Source organism: Python bivittatus, unplaced genomic scaffold (genome assembly GCF_059951505.1).
Source record: "Python bivittatus isolate LINGU-HERP-01145 unplaced genomic scaffold, Pbiv_v1 ctg000330_np1212, whole genome shotgun sequence".
Lineage (NCBI taxonomy): Eukaryota > Metazoa > Chordata > Lepidosauria > Squamata > Pythonidae > Python > Python bivittatus.
This window is the reverse complement of record NW_028277058.1, coordinates 1,567,377-1,592,269: the sequence shown is the minus strand read 5'-3', so window position 1 is coordinate 1,592,269 and position 24,893 is coordinate 1,567,377. Positions and strand designations below refer to the sequence as shown.

Genomic DNA, 24,893 nt, shown 5'->3' with positions numbered 1-24,893 from the left:
TGCAAAATAGTGCTTATTTAATATTCACTATTAAAAGCTGCATGTGAAATTTGAATCAGAATGCAGGATGCCCAGAAATTTATCAGGACTTATATGTAAGTCACAATATTATAAATACTGAAAACTAGGGCTCTTTTTAAGTAAAGACTTCACATTCCTCTAAGATTTATCCCTCCTGCGAGGAAAAAAAGATATGCATATATACATACACATAAAGAATTAATTTCAGTCTACTCTGAAAAATTCAACAGTATAAAATTCTAGATGTATTACCTGAAATGTTAAATATCTAACATAAAAATGTATTGAGAAAGGCATATCTATGTTCTCTTGAGCACAGACCATATATTCATAGAGGGAAGAAAATAATCTATATACTACTAAAACTTTCGTGTCTATAACCATCAACTGGGTGAAACGGTGCATCATAGGGCAATAATTTTTGAACCAAGGTACCTCAAATGGGCTAACTTAAAGAATGCATCCAAAATCCGGGACTTGTGACTCCTGTGGGATTGAAATTTAGGAAATTTGTGACTGCTTCACACTGCTATGCTGCTACAGTCAGCCCACGTCAAGTGATTGTCATGGGCATATCCCTGATCTTTTTGCCACCTCCCTGTCCCCTGTACCCAACTGGCTTATAGCAAGGTCTGACGAGTAAACGGTTATTGGCTGCTTTGGAAACAAGGTAGAAATCCGAAATCTCTTAACAGCAGTGGGCATTGAGGAAAGGATGAGGGAGCAATTTGGATGCCTACTGGCAAGGGAGGGCTGGCTGGGGGATGCCGAGGGTTGACAAGTGAGCCCTCTTCCTTCTTCAAGGGAGGGGGCCCTTGGGGACACGCCAGAATGGGGAGCGGGGGTGCAGTTTTCCTCACAGTCCGCAGCTCTCTTTGTTCCACCTCCCCCCAGCAAACTGGCAGGCAGTTCCATGGGTCAGCTGAGGAGGAGGAGGAGGCAGCTTCACTGGGATTCTCCTGAGGGTTGTGAGGAGAGGACAAACAGTGCAAGCCTAGGGAGGGAGGGAGGGATGGAGAGGGGAGGGATTTCTGACACTCCCTGCCAGCTTCCCACAAGCAAAGTCAATGGGGAAGCTGGCAGTAAGTCGTAAGTTGCTTACACTCCCACTTTTTTGCCCTTGGTCATTCTGTTTCTCTGTTTAGGTATGGAAATATCTCTGAAATGATGACCCAACGGATCATGGGTTTTGTAGTATTAGCTAAACGCCAATTTCAAGAAGCAGAAGACTTTTTAATTAAACACCCAGATAGGCAGATATTTATAAAACTACTTTTTTTTTTTAAATCACAGAATACTTACAGAAGTGGGGGGGAAATTAGCACTTGTCATTATTTACTACTCTATTCTTTAATGGCATACCAAGGGTGAAATGGAAAAAGAACAGTGTTCTTTTGATCACACTGTTTTGTAATGCTACTGATTAGCCATGACTCAAGTAAAATTATACATGGCAACAGAAACAACACCATCATCACAAAATCCTGAAGTACTTACTGACAGGAGCTTCCATGTAATTGGTCGTACAGGTTTTGGAATTCCTGACCAACTCAGCTTCCGCAATTCTTCTACTCGCCCCACCAAAAGAAAAACAGCAAACTTCAGTAAGAAAATTGCATGAAAATACATTTGGGTTAAAGTAATTCCTTAAAAAGTTTACCTATAATATGGGTCAGCTCCAGTTCTTACACGATTTCCTGTATCTATTTTTAAAAGGTTGTTGAAATGTAAATCAAAGAATTTCTATGATTGGGTTCTGTGTTTGCACAGGGATCGATTTCAATGCCTATGCTTAATGATAAAAGACACACTTCAAAAATACTGGGTTGTGGATATAATTTTGATCTTTTTAACCACAAAAAACTTTATGGAATAAACCTCAGTTTAAAGTTAGCATCTAAACCTGCTTGGGAGTAAATTTGACTTCTCACAGCATTATTACTTTGGATCAACTTGGTTCTGAAGTTGTAAAACTTCTTGGTAGTTTATTCAACTTTGTTATTCAGTTTGGCCCAGATACTAACTTTGCTTCTGAAGTTATGTAATGGTTTGGAGTTTTGGGAGGAATTTGGTTTCTAAATTAATAATTATTTTTTGAACGAAGTTGATATTATTTATTTACATCACCTCTAGAATAAAGTGTTTAAATGTCCCAGCATATTAGTTTATTTTGATCATACAAAGAGGTTAATACAGCAACAACAACGTTTTCTGTAAACTGGATACTGCAAATAATGTTTAAAAGGGGTTATTGATGCAACTCAGGAGCTAGAATAAAGTTCATATGACTCATTCTTGTCCTTTAAATGCCACGTTTTGGGCTAATACCAACAGGATTGTTAATATGATTCTGGACAGATCACTGTGTGTTAAAGATACATAATTCACCTTGACTATATGCCCAGCATTTGCAGTCTTTTAAGACATCAAAGATTAAGGATTTCTCAGGTACCAGGAACTTTTTGAAAGAATTATCATACAACACTGGGAGAAGAAATCTATATTTGAATAGCAGCAATAGATGGTTGATTTGTGTATTTTTGTCAATATTTGAATTTGGGGCTTTTTTTTCCCCCAACAAAGAGACAAAGAAAAGGCTTTCAGACAATATGATCAAATTAAGTGGACTTCTTTTGTTTATGACAATTTTCAAAGTCATTTTTACTTTATTTCTCTTTTTTATTATTATTAATACATTTGGATGTTATATTAAAATTGAGAGAGCTAAATGAGAGCCAATTTGGTGTAGTAGTTAAGGTGCTGGCCCAGAAACCAGGAGACTGTGAGTTTTAGGCCTCCCTTATGCATGAAAGCCAGCTGGGTGACTTTGGGCCAGTCACTCACTCTCAGCCCAACCCACCTCACAGGGTTGTTGTTGTAGGGGAAATAGGAGGCAGGAGTATTAAATATATTTGCTGCCTTGAGTTTTATATACATAAAAATGTAGGATAAAAATATTATAATAATCTATACATAAAAATACACACACACACACACACACATATTCTTTTATATATTTTTTCTTAGTTTATCATAATAAAATTAATTTTAAATATTATTTGTCACCTACACAGAAGACATACTAGTGAATAAAATCCTTATTTGTAGATAATTTTATAAATGAAATTCATCCACAAACATTGCTTGCCTTACCATTTCAGCAGCTGGTACATTCTTAGGTGTGAAGGAATGGTTGGATGACGGCCACGCTCAGGGAGATAAGCATTCCCTTAGCCCCCAACAGGAGCATGGGAAGTTTAAGAAGATGAGACTGGCACCACCCTAAGGAATTCATGGTGTTGTGGCTGGCTGGTTTGGGAAGTTAGATTCAGTCAGGTGGAAGCTAATAAACGCAAGAGAACTGTATCTGCACTGTCTCGTGGAGTTCTTTGGTCTGAACCTGACATTAGGGCTATTATGTTAGTGCTGTTCGTACATACCAAAACTGTGTTCCTGAAAAGATTCCTGTTGCCATTTTTCTTCCAAGATAAATGTTCTACTCTTATTTCCAACAAGCCATGCATTAGTTACTACCATCAATAATAAAGTTCATCTAATTTAAAGCTATGAAAAAAAATATGTTTTAGTTTTTGCTGCTACAAGTTCATATCAAAAGAATATTCCAGAATGTTATTATGACTCTTTCATCTGTAGTTCTTTTGGCTTCCACTGCTTTACCAATCTGCCTACAAAGACACCAATTTTATAGTGGTGTTTTGAACTATTATATTAGAGAAAACATTTACATGTAGCTCAAGTCTTCCATATGATCTAAATGAATATACATTTCTTCAAAGTTATATTCTCTAATAATTTCCTTTACAAGAGTTACTTCAGAAGATCTCAGCATCTTTCATCTCCACCTAGTTCCCAATAGCAGTTTAGGAGTAGAAGCAATTACCCAGAGAACTGGTAAGTCCCATTCAATGGATGTCTTCCAACGCAAGATACAGACTCAACTGTTAAGGATGCTTTAACTGGATTCCTTCAGTGAGTAGAGAACTGGACTTGATGACCTTAATGACCTCTTCCAAGTCTACAGTTCTATGATTCTAAGATTGTTTGCATGTTTATATCAGGGAAATAAATGTTTACAGCTTGCTTACAAGTACTTTTTCCACGAAGGAAGATAACATTGTTCTAGAACTTAATTTTATGAGGCACCATCTGAATCAAAATACACCCCTCATATTGCTGGAGCATTTTCCTTTTCTAAAGTTTAACATTAGATACAGTAACCTTAAGAATCATCCTGGAAATTCAACTTGCTTTCACAGATTCAAATTCATGAGTCAAATTTCTAAGCTTTATTCTAACAACCCATTCAATATATTAAGTCAATTCCTCCTTTCTCTAGGTATTTCACAAAGTATCCATTCATTCCTGGGTTGTTGCTTTTAAATTAAATGTATATTAATTTATATATTTTTATTCACAATATTTCCTGAGGCACCTCAAATGCCAATTTAGCTTATTGGCTATAGCCTAATTAGCACTAATTAGGTTAATGGCTATAATTTTGAAGTTTATGGCACGCTGAAATTAGATTCTATTATACCACATGTTACCTTTGATGCACACGTGAACTTATTTCCCAATACTGGTTTTTAAGAATGCCAGCAGGTGAAGAGAGTTCAGGAATCTAAATAAAATTTACATTTATAGCCATGACTCCGTTGGCTATAGCTGACAATCAGACTACATATTTTGCCATAAACCAAGAAAATAAAGCTGTAAAAGAGAGTCTAAAGCACATTTAAACAATGATTAAGAAAGCCACTTCCTCAGGAAGCCATCTTGTATTTAAATTAGGAAGTGACTCACCTTTCTGATGAATAAAGATCTGACAGGATGCAAGTGGCTTGGGGCAGATGACTGCAATCCAAAGGAGGTGCTAGACTGGATTAGTATTCAGGTCTTTTTCTTTGTTTTTTGCTTTCAGCCCAACCTTATCATATTGCTTCTTCAACAAAAGAAGGCTGAAAAGTACCAACTTTATTTTTGCTTCATAAACTGAGCCTTACTGAAACACAATACATCATTGCTTGGAGGAAATGAGCAGATCAAGGAGATCTGTTCCTTCTCCCTTCTAGAGCAATTTCTAAATTTCTCTACTTCCCTTCCTGTTAACAAAGGTTAAGTGTTATTTGCAGGGTAGAAATAACATCTGCCTGCACATAATCAGGATTCTAATTATGGACATCTATAGGAAGTTGGTCACAAGTGTAAAAGCCCTAGCATAGCATGTTTGCCACTTAGCCATTTTGTGCTTCAGTATGATACGCCCAGTGTCAAGCAATGATTAAAAATGGAAAAGATGGCTCAAGGAAGAGTCTTATGAAGCTCTACACTTTGTCACCACTGAATCAGAGTGCTCATCTAATGTGCACTTTATTGTACCCTAGATAACACCAAACTCAAAATTAAAGCTCACCTAACTATGCAACCAACAAGATCAACTCACTTGCAACTATTTTCCAACCAATCTTTTTGTACCTTGCACTTCATTCTCACAATGAAGAGAGATCAAGAAAAGAAGCTGGCTTTAAAGTTGTTGTTTTTTTTAATGCAAGTATTTGCTGAAACGCTCTCTGAATGCAAGTGATTGCAGTGTTGTCCAACTGTTCTTCCTAGCCATTACAGAACATTTATGAATATGCATTGTTTACCTGATATAATCTGTTGATACATATGCATTCCGTTTGGATGGGGGGGAAGAAAAACTGCATCAGGGATTTTTATGTCACTAAGTTGCATTCTTCTTTTTGAGATCTCTCTCAAAGATGCCAGAATTTCTATGTAGTTATACAACAGATATGAAAACTGAGAACACAGGGCAGTTGGGAGAAGAGACCATGCTCCCCCATATACTTCCAGGATCTATTTCTGTCTTGATTTACTAATACGACAAGCCAGTAGGAAAATACAGATAGTCCTCACTTAAAGACCCTAATTGAGACTGGAATTTCCATTGCTAAGCAAAGCGGTCATTAGACGAAACATCACGTGACCACACCACTTAGTGACGGCAGTACCAGTAGTCCCGGTTGAGGTCATTAGGCCAGGACTGCACCATCATTAAGCGAGGACCTCATGTTTCTCCTGCCCTGCCACACTTGCCTCAACTTCAACTACCCCCCACCTATCTCACCCCCATCTCTGCCCTTTTGGGTGCCCTGCACTCCGCCACCCCCAGCTGACCTTCACCATCTTCTTGCTGCTGATGAAGCATGACTGGCCTGGTCCTTCACGAGGCAGCTGCTGGCCATGCAAGGCCTTGTGAAGGGCCAGCAGCTGCCTTGCCAGGCTCACCTTGTCAGCAGCAGGAGGAAGAAGACACCAAAGGTCAGCTGAGGGCAGTGGAGTGCAGGGCGGCAGAGGTGCGGGGCACAGCAGCAGGGCAGCAGGGGTGCAGGGCACAGCAGCAGGGCAGTGGAGTGCAGGGTGGCCAAAAGGGCAGAGGTGGGGGGAGATAGGCAGGTGGGGGGAGTTGAAGTGCACAATGCAGTTGTAAATGCAGGCAGGCTGCCAAGCACCCAAATTTTGATCATGTGACTATGGGGGTGCTGCAATGGCTGTAACTTTGAGGACCAGTCGTAAATATAATTTGTTCAGCACCACTGTAACTTTGAACAGTCACTGAACGAATGGTCATTAAGCAAGGACCATCTTAGGGGCAAGTGTGGTGTCTTTATGAGAAAAAAGCAGAGAGTTATCTTTGTAAAGACCTCTCCTCCACTCCCACCATCAGCCTATCTTTTCCCAAGCCACTGCTCTCTGGATGTGTTGACTTCCCAAAATTCTTCAGCTAGCATGAGCATTATCTGACAATCCTGGAAGTTGGAAGCCCACACATCTGGAAGGCATTTAGATTGGGAGAAGCTGACTAGCAGCATCAAACGTGCAATGTACTATCCTTTCTACCACATGGAAATGTTTGCAGTGTTAAAAAAAGTGTTAGTGTTGGTGCTTATGTTAAAAAAAAGTGGGATGGGGAAATTCTAGTCAGATAATTGCTTTATCTATCATATTATCATCTAAAGCAGGAGCAAGCTATCTGTGCGTGCATGAAAGACTTATCAACTTTTGCCATCCTTTGTGTATTAGCATGAATCTCCCAGAAAACAAAAAAACAAAAAAGGGACATAAAATTGTGGTCTTACCAAATCTAATGGCATCACCACATCACTAGTCATACTTTCTGCTTATTATAAAGGCATAAAAAAAGAAAAGAAAAAAAAGAAAAAGCCTGAGCTCTTGGAGTAGGTCAGCTATCAAATAGCTCCAATGATATCATTTGGGTTATTCCCCACCCCCAGAGTTTTTTCTTTGTATGCAAAGGATAACTGTTTTATGTATGCTTCTCCTCCCTTCTCCAAAAGGAATCCTGATGGGCAATACAGGTAAAGTATACCAAATACATTTCAAAAGATGGGGAAAAGTTTAAATTAGGAAAACAATTTGGACATCCAATTCCAAAAGGATCGAGTATCCACATCCAAAAAGAACTAGAAATCTGATGCAAATATCCACCTAACTATGCTTCCAATAAGTACAAAGAGTTACTGTTTGGGGAAAAAAAAGTTGATTCGTAAGGCTTTAAAAACTTGGCTATGTGTCTGAGCCTGGGGTCCCGAAAGTGTTAAGGGCCCCATTACCTGGTTGCACTGTTGATCTTTATGTAATTTTTATGATAATTATCAGCCGCCTATATATATAATTGTAATTGTTTTAATTGTTTTAATTATTTAAACTGTTCACCGCCCAGAGTCACTTGGATTGAGATGGGCAGCTATACAAATTGCATAAATAAATAAATAAATAAATAAATAAATAAATAAATAAATCAGTGCTAAATGAACATTTCGAGAAGGTCTAGTTACATTCACAGCTCTCTCAATATAATTGATTTTGCAGCCAATGTTCCACAGTTTTAATTAGGAAAAAGTTACTGCTGCATGGCATTATACGTCCACCTCTATTTTCATCCCCCCGAGTCTAAAATAGCAAGAGTCTGTAGTATAATACAAGTCTAAAATTTTGAGAAAGACAAGAAAAACTGACAGGTATCTTAAGAGACCCAGTGTGGTGTAAGAGTTAAGGTGATAAACTGCCACCAGTCATTCTCTCTCAGGCCAGCCTATCTCACAGGTAGTTAGGGTTAGGGTTAGGGAAAATGCAAGTACTTCTAAAGAAAAGAGGAGATAGAAATAATAAACTAAATGAATAAATAAATCACTATACTGAAAATAAGGAAGATACTAGTTATGTATACTAATTATGCCTTAGCAAGCATTTACAATTCTTTAATTTTTTTTTTGTTTAAATCCTGTTTAATGCATTCACCAGTATCTTAAATCCTGCCATAAAATGGAAACTATACGATGGAAGCTTTCACAGTTCTGCTGAAGACTGTACGCAGATAAAATTCTTCAATGCATTATTCCCTTATTGAATGTTTTGCCTATGGCACACAGAAGCAAATACTTCTACTCTAAGATGCTTCAAATAAGGTAGATGAAAATTTCAAAGGCAATTGAAAGAAAATATAGTTTAAAATGATTTTTTTTGTACATGAGAATTATTTGAATGTCCCTTAGCTGTACATTCTAGAATAATGTCCAAGAAGCAATATTCACTTTCTAATACTGACTGTAGCACAAGCTCACTTGGAAAGAAGAAAAAAGGCCAGATAGGCTGCATCCAATTCTCAATCCTTGAACTGGCTCTTTTATCAGAAAAAAGGAAAGACTGGACATACGATTTCATGTGGTCAAAGGTTTAACTTGATTAAAAACTGAAAGGTAGTAGCTTTTATACAAATACAATTACTGTATCTGCGTTGTAGTAAAGTAACATTAAAATACTTTTTCCTTATTTTTTTCCTTCGTGTTAAAAGAGATTTCTATCTTTTGCTGGACAAATTAATAATAGGAGAGTGGCCTGTTAGATAATCATCATATTTATATTACAAATATATTTTGCTCTATTCAAATTGTATTTACATTTGTTTGTTTGTTTTTAATTGTAATTAAAAGAAACCCCATAAAAATGTTTTTTTAAAAAGGTTGCATCCAGCTCAGACAGCCAGTTTCCACCACATTTAGCATTAGAGAGTACATGTTGTCTTTGAAGGAACTGGCTGTCATACTTGTCCCTATTCCATGGGGATGTCTGCAACTAAATATGTCTATTATACTTCAAAGCGTTAAGATGAAGTATTTCTGACTCATTTAAGCAGATCTAGGATGACAACAACACTGATGGAGAGAAAGAAATCTCAGTGAAGGACTCAGAGGAGAATGTGAGATTCAAGAGGTGTTCTCCCTTCAGCAAGGACACTTGTGGAGTATGGAATTGCTCAATTTGTTCCTAGAGAAAAAGAAATACTGGTAGCAGTATCTCTTTTCCTAGCTGCCTGCAGATAAATACAGGTAGTCCTCGTTTAGCAACCACAATTGGGAGCGGCAACTCAGATGTTAAATAGAGGAGTTACTAAGCAAAACTGCAACTGTGCTTATGATCTTATGTCAGCTTTCCTTTGCTTTACAGACCTGAGGTCATAAATGCGAGGACTGGTCACAAAAATACTTTTTCATTAGTGTCATAAGTCGCTAAACAAAGACAACCTGTAGTTGGAATACCCAGAAACGTAAGGAACATGTTCCAGTTATTTTAACTAAAAGCCTCTGTGTCAACACCACACTGTTTTCTTTTTCAAAGAGAGAAGTATTGGGGGTAGGGGGGAAGAAGCAGAGATATGACAAGCAAAGAATTGCATGCTTTCTTTTGCTGCTGCTCTTTTCCTGTTTAGACTTGTCACATTTAATAAGTACCCAAGAACTTTAACCAGAATCAAGGACTAGAAAGAAGTCACAACAAAGGCAGCTGAACTCTACTGACAAGATTACACTACTCTGATACTGCAATCTGCAAGAAACTGAACACTTAACACAGTTTTTACTAGATTCAAATAAGAAGAGAATAAAACAAAGGAATGGGCAAGGTTGCACGCAACTGCAGACACTGCTGCTACAAAGTGTGAACCTACTGGAAGATGAGCTTAAAGACATAAAAGACTGTCTGAATTTCACCCTTTTGGGAACACTGAAATAGGGCTTTGCTAAGGAAAGGGCCTCTTACAGAACTGAACAGTTGAACAAATTAGTAATAGGAGAGGTGGTCTTTTAGGTAGTCATGCCCTAAGCCATTTAGAATGTAACAGATCAATACCAATTCTTTAAATCAGTGTTTTTCAAACCTGGCAACTTTATGATGGATGGACAACCCAGAATTCCCCAGCAAGCATACCTATATTTCAGGATAAAAGCTAACCTGTGGAGAGCCTCAGCCTCTGGGTCTAGCTTCCTACAACAGCCCAGCCCCCACAACTGGTTTGTGTAAATGTTGAACACCATGCAGAACAAAATGACCCTAAGGGGCACAACAGAACCACAGCCTAGGAATTGGATAGTAGCTTCCCAACACCATGAAAGTGGTGAGAAAACTAGAATGTGTGTAAAATAGTGTCCTTTTTCAATCCCACCAGGTGGCTCATAAGGATACCATAGTTGATTGTTGTGAAAGCTACCAACAGGTCCAGAAAATATAAATGTGCTGAATTTTTGTGTAGGTCATCCATGAAGATGACCAAAATGCTTTCAGTACTTCAACTTGCCCAAAAGCCTGATTTAAAATGGGTCCAGAAATAATATCATTCAAGTCAGCATCTTCTCACCTTTTCAAGAAATGGAATATTTGAGCCTAGCCTATAGAGCTGTGGAGGTCAAGGGAGAAATTCTTCAATAGAGATCTTATTACTGCTTCCTTTAGGCACCAGGGAAGGCATCCTTTTACCGTCAGCATGTTTCATCTTAATGGCACTAGAGTTTGCTTTTTTAAATTCTGTTTGCTTGTTTCCTAATCACAGGTGTTAGCAGGGTCTCTCCTAAGGAGGCTGATAGCTCCTTCTTATGCACAGATGCTGTCTATGTAAAGGAGAGCCATTCAGAATGTGAGTGTGCTACTGGTAAATGAATGGTGACTATGTGGAACATTCAGAATTAGTATGCCATTGAATGCAAGCTGCTGAATAGGAACAAGAGAAGACAAATCTTCTTGCAAGAAGAAGAGTGTTAGACGTTTTGGCTCATCCAACACAGTAGCTACTTTCTTAAAATTCTTTGTAGGTAGGTAGGAAAGAAGAAAGGGGATCTTTATTTATCTCCCCTTTGAGTTCTGGGCCTGCATTGGTTTATAATCCTTGCTACATAAGGCTTAAAAGGCAAATACCTCCTTCTTAAGCAACTGTATTATGCCATAGCTTAATTTAAAATAGGCTAAATACTATCCTATCAGCAGACAGACTTTACTGTATTTTTCATAGGTTAGTATATGGTCAATTCACCTTTAATAAGAATAGTTCCCATGTTCTATTCTAGATCATGCAACTAGCATAAACGTGACCCAGAAGCCAAATAAGTCTCAGTCCATCATATAATTGTTTGCAAGTCTATTTAACTAATTTGATTTTAGTCAAAACAGGTTTCTTTTAAGTTATGCAGTTTCAACAGTAAATTGGAAAGTAATACTGATATAGATAGGAGGAACAAAAATCTGCTAATTCATACTCTACTCTCTGTATTAACTAGGACTATAAAATTTACTAAGATGCCCACAGCGCTTTGCATCCAGAGTTGCCAGTATGACCTTTGGTACTTTCATGGAACCTATTTTTTATTTTAAAATATGTGATAGGTTAAGTGCTTTTGCAAAAATACACAAGCTAACCTTCAGAGAAAAATTCTTAACCTCTTTAAAGCTTTAGTTGTTTAAAGACATAAGTTACAGAAATACAAGCCAATAACTTCAACAAGAAGCCACAGGATGTTAGAGAATCAAAGAACCAGATTCCTGCACTTTCTCAAACAATGATGAACTGTTCCACATTGACAAATGCAAGTACAAAACATATCACGCCATTAAGGTGGTGGCTAAAACTACTTCTCCAGAAAGAAAAAAGAGGCAAGCAAACAGTAAATGCGTAACCCCTTATTTAAAAGATGAAATCAGGATAATTAACCATTATGGAGGAATAAAATAATTTTTCACCCCAATAAGTACTTTATTTTTTTAAGGAAATCAGACCATACCAAGAAAATACCCTGGGACTTTCCTGAAGTAATAAACTATTACCACTCTTCTGACTCAAGGATTTCTTCTCTTCTCAGGAAGGAAAGCCTGTAAGGCAGCACTTTCCTAGTCTTCCTTCTGGTAAGATAGATTGATCCTTGGCTATTTCAGCATCAAGAGCCCCATTTGAGCAGCTTAAGCATATTGCTACATTCTAGAAAATATTCGAGAGGATATAAAATGTGTACATATTTGAGCCCCTCTGAAATCATTAGTGTTTGCATTCAATTAAAATGGATATAATTTATCTATCTGTAAGCCTACAAACATTTCTCCAGCCTACACTGGATATATTCATTATGTGCTGCTTCAGTTCTGCAACCTTCAGTTAACACAGTACAATTACAATGAAATAAATACCAGTGAACTATACTTTTACCATGGAGATTTGGTCCTCTATTATTATCTAAAAATTAGACTCAGCTTCAAACAGGAGTCATCACTGGCCTGGAGGTCTGCTAGAAACCAAGCAACTAACTACCCACAATATTTTGCTCAAAACAGATAAGCATTCTTCTATCATTTCCCTTTAAGCATAATATTTCTGGCTCTATAATTTTAAGGGAACCCACAATTTTTGCTCATGCATTATTCATCTTTTGACACAAAACAGTTACTTCATTGAGAGGCTGTAAATCGCAATGTGGCTTGCATGAACAATTAAATGATAGACATGATAAACTAGATTTATAAGCTTCAAATTCTTATGAAAAAATCTTAGCATAATTTAATTCTAAAGAACTAGAATATTCTTCTAAAACAATGCAGATTCATGGAACTGCAGCTCCCCCAACAGTATCTGAGAAGTTAAACAGCACACACAGAGACTGATCTTAATAAATGGCTTGATATCGCTAAGGGTAACCACAGTAACTGCTTTTTTTTAAAAAAAAGGATAGTTCTGTTATACCTTTTTTAAAAATCCATGTAAATATTGTACTGATTTTTTTCCTGAATGGATTAAGAAACTAAGAAATATCAAATAAAACGCGCTGAACACGTTATATCCTTGAGAAACAATTCTCAACCAAAAAAAGCCACCTAGATGAGGCACAAAATGTATTAGTAAAATAGATGAAATAGAGATGTGAAAGAAACAAAAATAGCAGCACACATTTTAATCATTGAATGACAACACAGAATGTTTACAAGACCATTAATAGAGAATTTGAAATATGAGTGGCTACCAGGGGAAATGGGAATTGTTGAAATATAGGAACACTGCTGATCTACATAGCTTTAGCACTTCACAGAATCTCTTTTCCATTCAAGAAGTTGGGGTTGTATTTATGAATATTTAGAGCTCCTTCAAGGCTAACTTGTACAGCGTTTTAAGCAACAATTCAGTTTTTTTTTTTTTTTTTTTTTTTTTTTTTTTTTTTTTTTTTGTCTGCGCTCAGTCATGGCTGACCCTGCAGTGACTGCTTTTGGACAAGTCCTTTGCAGTTTTCAAGGCAACTGTTTTCGGAAGTGGTTTGCCAGAGCCTCCTTCCTAGGGCAGAGCCCAGCTGGCGAGCGCAGGAGGCGGGGTTTCCGTTGCTTAGCGCCCTTTTCGGGCGCACGCGGTTTTTCGCGCTTACCGGCAACTACTCCCCACTCCTTTTTTTGCAAGGCACCGCGCCAGCATTTTTCCTCCCACCGGAGTGAGAGTCCCCATTTATCTACTCACGTAAGTTTTCGAACTGTTGGGTTGACAGGAACTGGGGGGAGGAAACAGGAGCTCACCCTGTTTAACGCGAAGGCTGGACTCGAACCGCCGAAGCGTCAGCCATTTCTGGCCGGCAACTTTCGGCGTCATTAAGCCGCTGCGCCACCGCGTCCCCAACAATTCAGTATTTGCTCCTAAATTTCCCCTCCATCAAGGGTGGTGAGGAGCATCCCAACCTTACCCTCAAAGTTGAAGCCAGACTATCCATGCAGCTGTGTTTGGCTTCAGTGAGTGGAAAAGGAAGTTTGAGATTGGCTATTATGAAAATGGACAGACAACCAATTAAAGCATTCCAAAGTTCATGGCCATTCGTAACCAAGATAAGTATACATAATATTTTCTCCAAACTTCTGAAATTAGAGGCAGTACTGTAAGACTGTTCTTGACATCATCTGACAAAAACAAAGCATAGTAGTAGGAGCTACAACTATGTATTCTTATCCTAGCTTTACTGGGAATAATAGGACTTATTTTCACTTCAAAAGATATTGTGAGGAAGGAGTTAACATTACTTTAGCTTGATCTGAATTGATGGACCATGCTCCCCTTATTATGTATTTTTCATAAACTAAGTTTGTTTGTTTGTTTGTTTGTTTATTAAATTTATCTGCCACCCATCTCCCCCAGAAGGTGACTCTGGGTGGCTCACAATTAAAATCCAAAAGCTATAAAAATATAAATATCCATATTAAAATTAGCTAATAATAATAACATTCTTGCAACTTAGCCAAGTCTAGCAATCGACTGATATTACTGAAAGGTATCAGGTATCAACAGATTTCAACATTTCCAGACCTTGACTTTTGTTCATAAGGAAACATCTAATCTTGTATGTGTATGTGTTACAATTTGGTCTTAACGAGAGAGAGAAGAGATGGAATCTCACTGGCATTATACTTGTCATCTGAGGGCATGTCCTGTTGAAACATCTGAATGCTTTTCTACTGATAAGAAATAAGATACTTAACAATTTTACACATGGGTGTAAAATCACAAGAAATCTTGCTACCTTATTTGCTTCATGTGCCCTTTACGTGCTCACGCGCACACACACACATGCTGTCTCTCTCCTTCTTTTACAGTTCTCTCTCACATGCCCTTCTCAGACACCACACAAGAGACGAGGCATTTTAAATACCCCATATCACTGGCATTTACTTATGAAAGAGGATAGGAGGCCTTCGTTGTTTTTAAAAGCCTAATTATTGTTTCTTCTCTTCAGTAAAGCATTGCAAACTGAGTTATAATCTGGATTGTTTTCTCTCTATGCTGCGCTACTAACACAGCAAAAAACAGATATAAACTACCATGTTTCCACGGTTCACAGAGTACTTAGAGGTGGGATACTTTCCACTGCCTCAAAAGTTTACAGAGGTAAATTAAGACCCCGATATAATGTACAGAAGCATCAAATCTAATTGACATCATTTTAAACCTCATTTAACATTCTAATATTTTAGTTTTTTTATAATTTTTTCCCAAACTCCAATAGTTATCTAAATTAGTTCCTGATCCTAGATTGTGTTAGTTTTTCCATAGTCTTTATGTTTCCTATATGTTGTCCTAACCTTCCACACCTATGAATTTTCATTAACATCTGAATTTGTTAATTAATTTGACATATATGCTGGAAAGAGTGAAGTTAGAAGGGAAAAGTAGCAGAATGTACCAGCTGCAAAAGTTGCAAGTGAAAGTCATAAAATATAAGTAAATGACTCAAGAACAGAGATTAAATTTTGGTCTTGTGTGTTTAACTTGGGAATAAAGTAAACATCAATTTCTGGTTGTTATTGACAGACAAACTGTCTAGCTTGGAGAGGGATCAAAGGTGAGAGGACAAAGAAATGGCTTGTTATAAAAGACAAAGGGAAAATAGCACAGGGTAAGAGACATTCAGATAGTTTCAAAAAGAAGTATTTTCATCAGAATGTTATGATAAGAGCAGCACCAAAAAGAAAAAGGTAGGCTACTATAATTCAACAATTTGCAAAGGCAGCAATTAAAAAAAAAATGAAATGTTAGTCTGCCACATCACTCTTCTACTATGTTAATCTCTATTGCCTTAAAAAAACAGTCTACTGATGCAAGTATTCTGAAATTCTTACAAAAAAGATCAGTATCCCAAGCAAGTCGATAACATATAGGCTGATACATCAACTGAAAGGTATCTTTCTTTGGGACGCATGTATATTTGGTAATTATTTATGAGAGTTCCTTCCTTCCGTCACCTCTATATAGAAAACAGGTAAAAAGTTTCCTAAAACTGGCACATCTACAAAGCTGAAATTTACTGAATGATGAACTGTACTTATTTACTAAAAAGCCATATGTGTATTTTTGCCTGTGTTTATGTGAAGATGTTTTAGTCTCTAACATGAAACACACAGGTAAGATTATGGAGCTTTCATTCTTCCACGGTGGATGAAAAAAAAAAACCCTATAAGGAACATTGTTTGCTGCCTCCTCCTCCTCCTCCTCCTATATTCCTAAGCAGGAATATATTCAGAGCAGCCCAATAGCTGGTATAATTCTTCTAGATCAGAGCCATGATGGAGGCCCAGGAAGCTCTTTATCTAACAAATGTCTAAAATATAATTTATATATGATTAATTGCTCAAAGAATCAATGCTCATGGAATCTACTGCCTTGGAACTTATGGTAATTAAAGAAAATCCCCAAAGGAAAATAGACCAATATACTATACATGTAGGTACCTTGTCTCCATCCATGTCTCTGCATGTGGATAAGGAATTTAAACATCTCCCCATGCATAGATTAGAGAAAGAGAAGCTCTTTGTAACTAGAATTGTGCAAGTGGCAGCCTGCAGATCCTGGCTTTCCCATTTTCTTATGCCTGTTTAAATGACAGTCATGCTTTACTGTAGCAAGAAGAAACTGCATTCCTCTTGGGCTACCAAACAATTGCTTGAAGGTCTGGAAAGAGTATAACCTACTCAGGGATGAGATCTCTGGGGATGCAGTTAAAGCCTTTCTCCTGTCCCTGTGATCTTGATTGTTTTATTCTTTCCTGAGCCACTTTAGTGGAAATTTCAGCAAGATATCCTTAAAAATGCAATGCCACTCTAATACTGATATGATCTAACATAAAAACTTAACAATAGGCTTACAGTTAAAATCCTTATGAGCGGTACTGAAAAGACCACCTATTTTTCTTTCCTTTAAAACAAAAAAATAAAACAAAGCAGAGTACAAGGCAGTAAAAGAGTTCCTACATGCATTTTAGGAAGGAGCCATTTCATATTTTAAAGAGAAACTCCTACTGTTTTCTCACAACTATTAACAGACATTAATCTAAGGTACTGTTTAATGTTTATGAATACTTACCAAGGTTTGTATTTGGGCCAGCAAGAAGCTGTTTGAATTTATCTAATCGCAATGCTTCTCTTTCAGATAGTACATGACCACCAGAGGCATTATCTGCCACCCCACCAGTAAGAGTATATGTAGAGGCTTGTGGAAGGGACTGAGACCTTGGCACAGAGGTATTTGCATTAGCGTTATCTAGAAAATGTAACAGAAAAAAAAGGCATGAATTTGTCTATATCTGAAATGGAAGAAAGAAAAGTTATTTTTAAAATATGCATATTTCTATGTATTTGCAATAAACATTTGACTACAAATAGCAGTATTTATCCCGCTAACTCCAAACCAGATGTAAGAATAGATTTAATCTGCCATCAACCTCATGTTTGTCAAGAAGCAGATAGGAAAACTAAGGAGTACCTCACTGAAATATCCTTTTGTAAGAAAGGAGGTATTTTACTTATAAGAAAGAAAGTAGCAGTATTTTATATAATTCTTAGAAACCCATTACTTCACAGTATTTTCATCATGAAAGTATTTAAAAGAAGTAGGTTTTTCCATTTCTCCTACCAGAGAAATGTCTCTGGAGGACTAAGATGGATTAGCTCCACGTATGTCAGGGTAATAAATTCAATGTTCACAGTATCAGAATTGAACTATTAACCGTTTTCCAACTTCATTTAAGTTGTTCTGGAAAATCAGCATGATCTTTCAACTGGTGCTCAGAAACAACCCAGGAATCCAAGAAAGGCCTACAAACTGTTGCATTCAGCCAGGGAAGCACTGGGTAACAATTGAGTTTCTTAAGTGTAATATACCTGCAGAACTTGATGCGTTTGTTTCACTGACAGATTTAACCAGCCTGTTGTCACCACATGCGGCTGAAGGCAAGTCTGAAATCTTCTGTGGCTGTTCCCTTTCTGTCTGTTCCTCCTGCAATTTGTGCTGCTCTTGTAATTTACTGTGATTCTGAATTACTCTGTTAGCCGTTTCCATGACTACATCAGTGTTGAGGCTTTCTGTAGCCATTGCTAAAAGTTCGTCATCATCCTCCCCTACATCCCAGGCATCACTTGTGTTGCTTTCAAATTCCTGAAATGTGCTGACTTTCTTTGTTTTCACTGGGGTTGCTGGAGGCTTCGTTCCTTGTTTCAAACTGTTTAAAAAACAAGCAAGCAGAAAAGCAGCTTTTACTGATACTTGCACCTACTATAACATTTAATTAAGGAAAAATTCAATCCAGCTAGTGATATGTTTCAATTGAATAAGTGATCTGATGTCATTTTGAGAATTTCCATAATGTTTCATTTACTCAGCTGTAGCTTTTAAAATAAAACAAGCAAAAAGAGCAAAAGAAGAGACAGATCTCAATTAACAATCCAAAGTAATAATTTTGTATGAAGTGCTAACACTGCAGCAAAAAATCCTCCTCAAGAACACAAGGTCTTCATATGCTTTGTTTAGGTTCAATGTGAATATCCACTGTACAAAATAAACTTTTTTTTTTCAAAATTCTCTGTCATGCCAGTTGAAAATATCACAAACAATATCAATCATATATATTACAGGCTTATATTGTTCCAATAGAGGTCTTCAGTTATAACGCTGGACTTCACAGACATGAGATATGGATTAAAATACACAATGTGAAAACAGTTAAATCAGAAGACTGAATTTGCTTTCTAGAAACATTTGACATATAATACTTTATATAAGCATAAAATATGCATAAAATAGGGGGACGCGGTGGCGCAGCGGCTTAATGACGCTGAAAGTTGCCGGCCAGAAATGGTCGACGCTTTGGCGGTTCAAGTCCAGCCTTCGCGTTAAACAGGGTGAGCTCCTGTTTCCTCCCCAGTTCCTGTCAACCCAACAGGTCGAAAACTCACGTGAGTAGATAAATGGGGACTCTCACTCCGGTGGGAGGAAAAATGCTGGCGGCACCTTGCAAAAAGGAGTTGGGAGCAGTTGCCAGTAAGCGTGAAAAACCATGCGCACCTGAAAAGGGTGCAAAGCAACGGAAACCCCACCTCCTGCGCTCGCCAGCTGGGCTCTGCTCTAGGAAGGAGGCTCTGGCAAACCACTTCCGAAAAACAATTGCCTTGAAAACTGCAAGGACTCGTCCAAGCAGTCACTGCAGGGTTAGCAATGACTGAGCGCAGACAAAAAAAAAAAAAAATGCATAAAACACGCTACATTCTATACACTGGTAGGTTCTGTGCAGTAAATATATCTGAAATGAACAAGTGTATTTCAGAGATTTCACAGAACTCCCCATAACATCTGTTATGTTATGAAGCTTGTAACAGCTAATTTTGCAAGTTTAATATGCCACAATGAAATAGAATAGCTTTTATGATATAAACCAAGGGTTGAGAAAGGATGTACTGTAGGTCTAATGGTACTTAGAGTATTTGAGCTTCTTTACTTGATATTTCATGAAATAGTTTCTGTGCCTTATAATTAAAGTAAAGAATTGATGAGCAATTCCCTTTTAAACCATATAGTAACAAGCAGAACAACAAACTGCAGTTTAAAACACTTTTAGTTAGTAAGTGTTTGACTAAAGAAACAAAGGAAATTCCAGTACGTTTTAAGCAGTGAATGAATATCATTTCAGAATGCTAAATGGCAGCTTAGAAAGGCATTTAATACATAAACTTGTTGCTTAGCAGTAGTTCAGAAAAATACTTAATATACAAACCCTGTAAATGTTTATGTTTTCTTTATTTTGCTTCTTGTGGAAATTTAAAAAGAACATTTTAAAGAAAATTTACAGGAATTATCTTGGGGGAATATTTAGTTGAGAATTGATAAAAAATGTATTGTACAGTTGTAATTTTAGAAATGCCATGATTAAGGTACATCTTCCTGTTGGTTGCTTGGAGAATAAGATGTTTAAAATAGCTCCATTGTTTTACTTTCTAAAAATTTCTTAACTGGTGTCCAGATGAAAAAACTGCACTACCCACATTAAGGAAACAGGTGCTTTTAACACTTTTTAACTAAAAAAATATCCTAAGTGACTTTGGATATGTTAGCACAGAGGGCCATTTTTTTTTCTGTTCTGTTCAGTTACACAGTTTGTGTTTATTTCAAGAAGCTTGCAAAAAAACATATTCTTCTTCATATACTTGCTGGTTATCTCATTTGAAGATGGAGGGATAAAGCTTAACATGCTGCTTTTTTTAAAAAAATAACGCTAGCTTATCTATTTAATAAAAATCATGACAATAGAAAGGCTTTGTAAGAGGGAAAAAGTGTTGCTATATAGAACATGCAGTGTGTATAATCTACGTTATATCCACAAAATCAGATAGGCTTCATAAAATAGTGGTCTCTTATCAAGAAAAGAGGCTAGTAGGGAAAAAGATTGCATAATCATTTTTATACATTTAGCCTTCTTACTGCCATCTGTGAAATAGAAACTCTATTATATATTTTAAAACTTCAAGAAGAAAATGAACACACATCATGGTTTGGCAAATAAATCCACAATAGTTGCTAATTAATATGTTCATTAGTGAACCTGTTTCTTAAAGGAATACTCCTTGTCTCACATTTATTGTCTGGATCGTACAGCTAACCAAAAGGGGGTCCTTTAATTGTCAGCCAGGATGACCTCTTCACAAAGTCAGGCTTAAGCAATTTCCATCAGTTCTCCTATCTCTAAAGCAGCTGAAGCTTGCACACTGACTTTACAGAAATTATAAACTTACAGTCATAACTTTTAAGGAAGAGTAATCCTAGCAGCATCCATAGGTTCCTGCTGCTTTTCTCAGAATGACCAAAGCAGCCTTGCACCACAAGCTCTATCCCTTTGGGGAGTGCATGTGTTGTCTCAACAGAAATAGAAAAGGCTCAGGGTTTGCATCACAACACCTCAACACTGCTTGCATCACTCTGGTCCACCTTGCCCCCATGGATGCCACTGAGCAGACCACCTATTAAAATGTAACAGATCAATCTTCTAATCATACTCTGTTAAAGTAAGTAACAGAGTATGTAAAATTAAGCACCAGCTAGCTGCATGGGCCTCCCAAAACTGTTCAATGAAAGTTACATAGCTACCATATGTTCATTTGTAACACCAATACAGTGAGCTAAGACTACAGACAGTCCCCTACTTACGAACAGGTTACATTCCAAGAGGCTGTTCGTAAGTCCATTTTGTTTGTAAGTCCAACCAAGTAAAAAGTAAAAAGTAAAAAAAAGAGGAGGCAGGAGGCAGGACAGCAGTGTGGGCAGAGGAGCCCTATCTTCTGCTGCCAATGCGTAGCCAGGTGAGGCAGGAGGGGGGTGGCGGCAAAGGAAAGGGGAGAGGGAGCAGAGGCATGCCGCAAACTAACCCTTTCCTGCCTTCTCCTGCCTTCCAGGAGGTTGGAGTTTTGCATTGGAGTTGGGATTCCCAGAAAGGGTTAGTTTACACAGTACACTCCATTGCCGGGTGAGGCAGGAGAGGTGGCAGTGACTCCCTGGACTAAGGGACAAGCTGGTGGAATGAGGCACGTTCCACTGCTGAGTGAGGCAGGAGACCTCTGCTCCCTCTCCCCTGTCCTCTGCCACTACCCCCTCTCCTGCCTCACCTGGCGATGGAGCGCACCACATAAACTAACCATTTCTAGGAACTCCAATTCCAATGCAAACCTCCAATGCAACTAGCTGCAAACTAACCCCTTCCCGCCTTCTCCCTACTTCCAATTCCAACTTCCAGCATGACTTCTGGTTCTGGCTTCCAGGTCGATCTTGTTCATATTGGTGAAAGTTCACAACATAAAAGTTTGCAAGTAGGGGACTGTCTGTACAATGAACTTTAAAATATAACTCTGCACAAACAAAAGATGCTTCTACACCAAATACTAACCAGCATATCAAAATTTCAAACTGTGTGGGGCAAAGGACATCTCATTTGAAGTATTGCAACATGCCCTACATGGGCCCACCTTAAAGGCCATCTGGAAGCTACAACTGGTCTAGAATGCAGCAGTATGGGTTGTTATGGGCACACCTCAGTACACCCATGTAACACTACTACATGAGCTTCACTGGCTCCCAATCTGCTTCCAGGTACAATTCAAGGTATTGGCTATCACTTAGAAAGCCCTATGTGGCACAGGACCAGGTTATTTGTGGAAAGAACTAGGACATAAAAAGAAAGAGCTGCTATATAAGGTATTATTCTATTCAGATTTAGCTACACTAAATAACGATGTGCTTAAATATTAAAACATTTAATTATTTGGTAGCCAAATAAGAATGTGTAACACACAATTCCTTATCACCACCTCAGGAAACAACATTTTATAATCCTTTGCTACACCAATGCCCCAATAATAGCCAATTTCTTTAATTTGTCCAAAGACTTAGCTTAACTATAACTCTACAAATTTATATTTATTTGCTAAGTAAAAATGCTTAGTATTACACTAGATTACCCTCTAAACTCTCTAGAAGTTAACCTTCTCCAATGCTACATGTTAACCTTTCATGGTAGACTTAATAAAGCTGATAAGTTTCCTCTTATATGACAAAGCAATCAGAAGAAAGATAATAACCTAGTTTGATATGGATATAATATTCCTAATCTTTTAAGATACTAGAAAATGTTGTAAGCTTGCCTGCTCAGTTCTTCTGCTTGTATTCCTCCTATCTAACCAGCCTCAAAGACAGTTACCACTATACATTCACCAGTACATAGCGGTAATAGTTGATGTTTCCTTGTGAACCTGGGTTTACAACCTTATTTCAAATTCTAATTTGCTTTAATGACAGTTGGTGTAGATATGTAGAACAGTGACAAGATTCATTCATACTAAGATATACTAAGTAGTTTGTCTACTTTTGATTTAGAGTTGTGTGATACCTGAGCACTGCTGTTTGCAAATAATGGATTATGCCTTGACCAACATACTGCTGTTTATTGCAGCATGTAAACCAAGGTACTAATTACAATGGCAAGGAAGCAAAAACACAGAGAACATATGCTAGAAAGAGAAAGCAAGCAATTCCCCAAATATCTGTAATGATTATAACATAGTTTATCCATGTTATTATGTATGTTACAGGCAACATGCAACAATAGCTTGGATTTTTTCTCCCTTAACATTTGTTCACATGTCTATTTTAGGTATGCGTAAATCTTGGGGAGATCATTTACAGTCCAATTTTTAATTTTCAATATACTATTTGTTTATTACTTTATTTTTAAGTAATCAACCTTAACTTAGTGTAATTGTAATCCATATATCAGTTTGCATCTGGTGAATTTCTAGGTGGGTCATGGCCGCCCATATGCTAACTGGGACCTTCCTGTTTAACCATATGACACCAATATTGTGGGAATTACATTGGTTATATGAGAAAGAAAACCATGTGTTGCATGAGAAAGAAATTTAAACAATACTAGGCATCACAATAGACATCAGCATAACAAAATAAAACTAAAACTCCTGTAGATAGTTAAAGGGCAATTAACATTTATTTTATACTATAAACGTTTAGTACTGGGTACAGGAGAAAAAGCCACTAACTGTGAATTGCCACTCTTGAGACTATACACAACAATTTTTGGAACTGCAAGCACTGTTGAAAAACCTATTGTGACTGAGATATTTGAATGACTAGGGGCCTGTGGTTTCTCTGTTATCACAGTAAAGATCCTTTCTTTACTTTCCTGTTCTATGAATTAGATTGAACTTATTCATTATTACTCACCCTGACATGATGTCTTACAAGACTGATTCCTCAACAGAATTTACACTGAAGTCCATAGTAAATTCACCAGCAGAGAACAGCTTCTCTTCACAAAGTATGAGCTCAATTTGTGAATGAATGAATTTGCAACCCACATATAGATAGATCAATGTGTATGCTGACACATGTATGGGAAGGACCCATAAGACAGTGCTGTACCAAATGTCCTACAGTATGGGTTGCACATTCCCAAATTATTTATCACATAATGTTTACTGTGGTGAAAGAGGATGAAAAACTGCTGTACATGCTTTCCCAATTTCTTAGAGTAAGAACACAAGTCCACTACAATAAATAAATGTGAACTAGTTTATGGTTCATATATAACACATCAAATTACAGACACACTGTTCGTTAGAAAGCAGGATTTACTGTCTGAAAATAGGCAAAGTATACAGCATTAATATCAGTAAAACAAATCATAAAGCTTTCATTTTACAAAAAGAAATGAACAGTAATCACATACAATTATAATCCAGGATTCCTAATTAAGTGTTTATGGCAAATAAGCCACATGCTGGTACATAAAACCTGTTCATTCCTGCTTTCCCCTTCCCTTTGTGCAGTCAGATGAAACTGAGAACTCATGACAACAGGAACCTAGTTCACAAGACAAAAGTAGAAGCAAACAACAATCGAGAATGTGTTGCAAGATTATGTTTCTGGCTTGTTTGCAAGTAACAGAGCAGAGTTTTAGATTAAAATAACACAATAAATAATCCATTAATTTCACCTGTTTATGTAAAGGGAAGGAAAAATACAGTTATATCTGGAATATTACACTGTTCCTTTTAAACTAATATAACAGAGATAGTAAGTGTCATTTATAAACAATAAGTTAATGAAAAAGTTACTTTGTGTTTAAACTGTTAGGATATTCTCATGGGAAGAAGAA

At 37.3% G+C, this 24,893-nt stretch overlaps 1 protein-coding gene across 6 annotated transcripts in view; it reads right to left on the bottom strand.

The window, feature by feature from the left end:
• Positions 1 to 24,893, bottom strand: part of TBC1D22A (TBC1 domain family member 22A) — a 233,223-nt gene that overhangs the window by 202,080 nt on the left and 6,250 nt on the right. For all 6 annotated transcript variants that reach the window (XM_088141641.1, XM_088141643.1, XM_088141642.1 and 3 more), the window contains exons 3-5: positions 18,064 to 18,401; positions 17,267 to 17,443; positions 1,519 to 1,589 (exon numbers count right to left, since the gene is read on the bottom strand). In XM_088141641.1, coding sequence (XP_087997767.1) covers positions 1,519 to 1,589; positions 17,267 to 17,443; positions 18,064 to 18,401 — 586 coding nt within the window. The remainder of the gene's footprint in view (positions 1 to 1,518; positions 1,590 to 17,266; positions 17,444 to 18,063; positions 18,402 to 24,893) is intronic.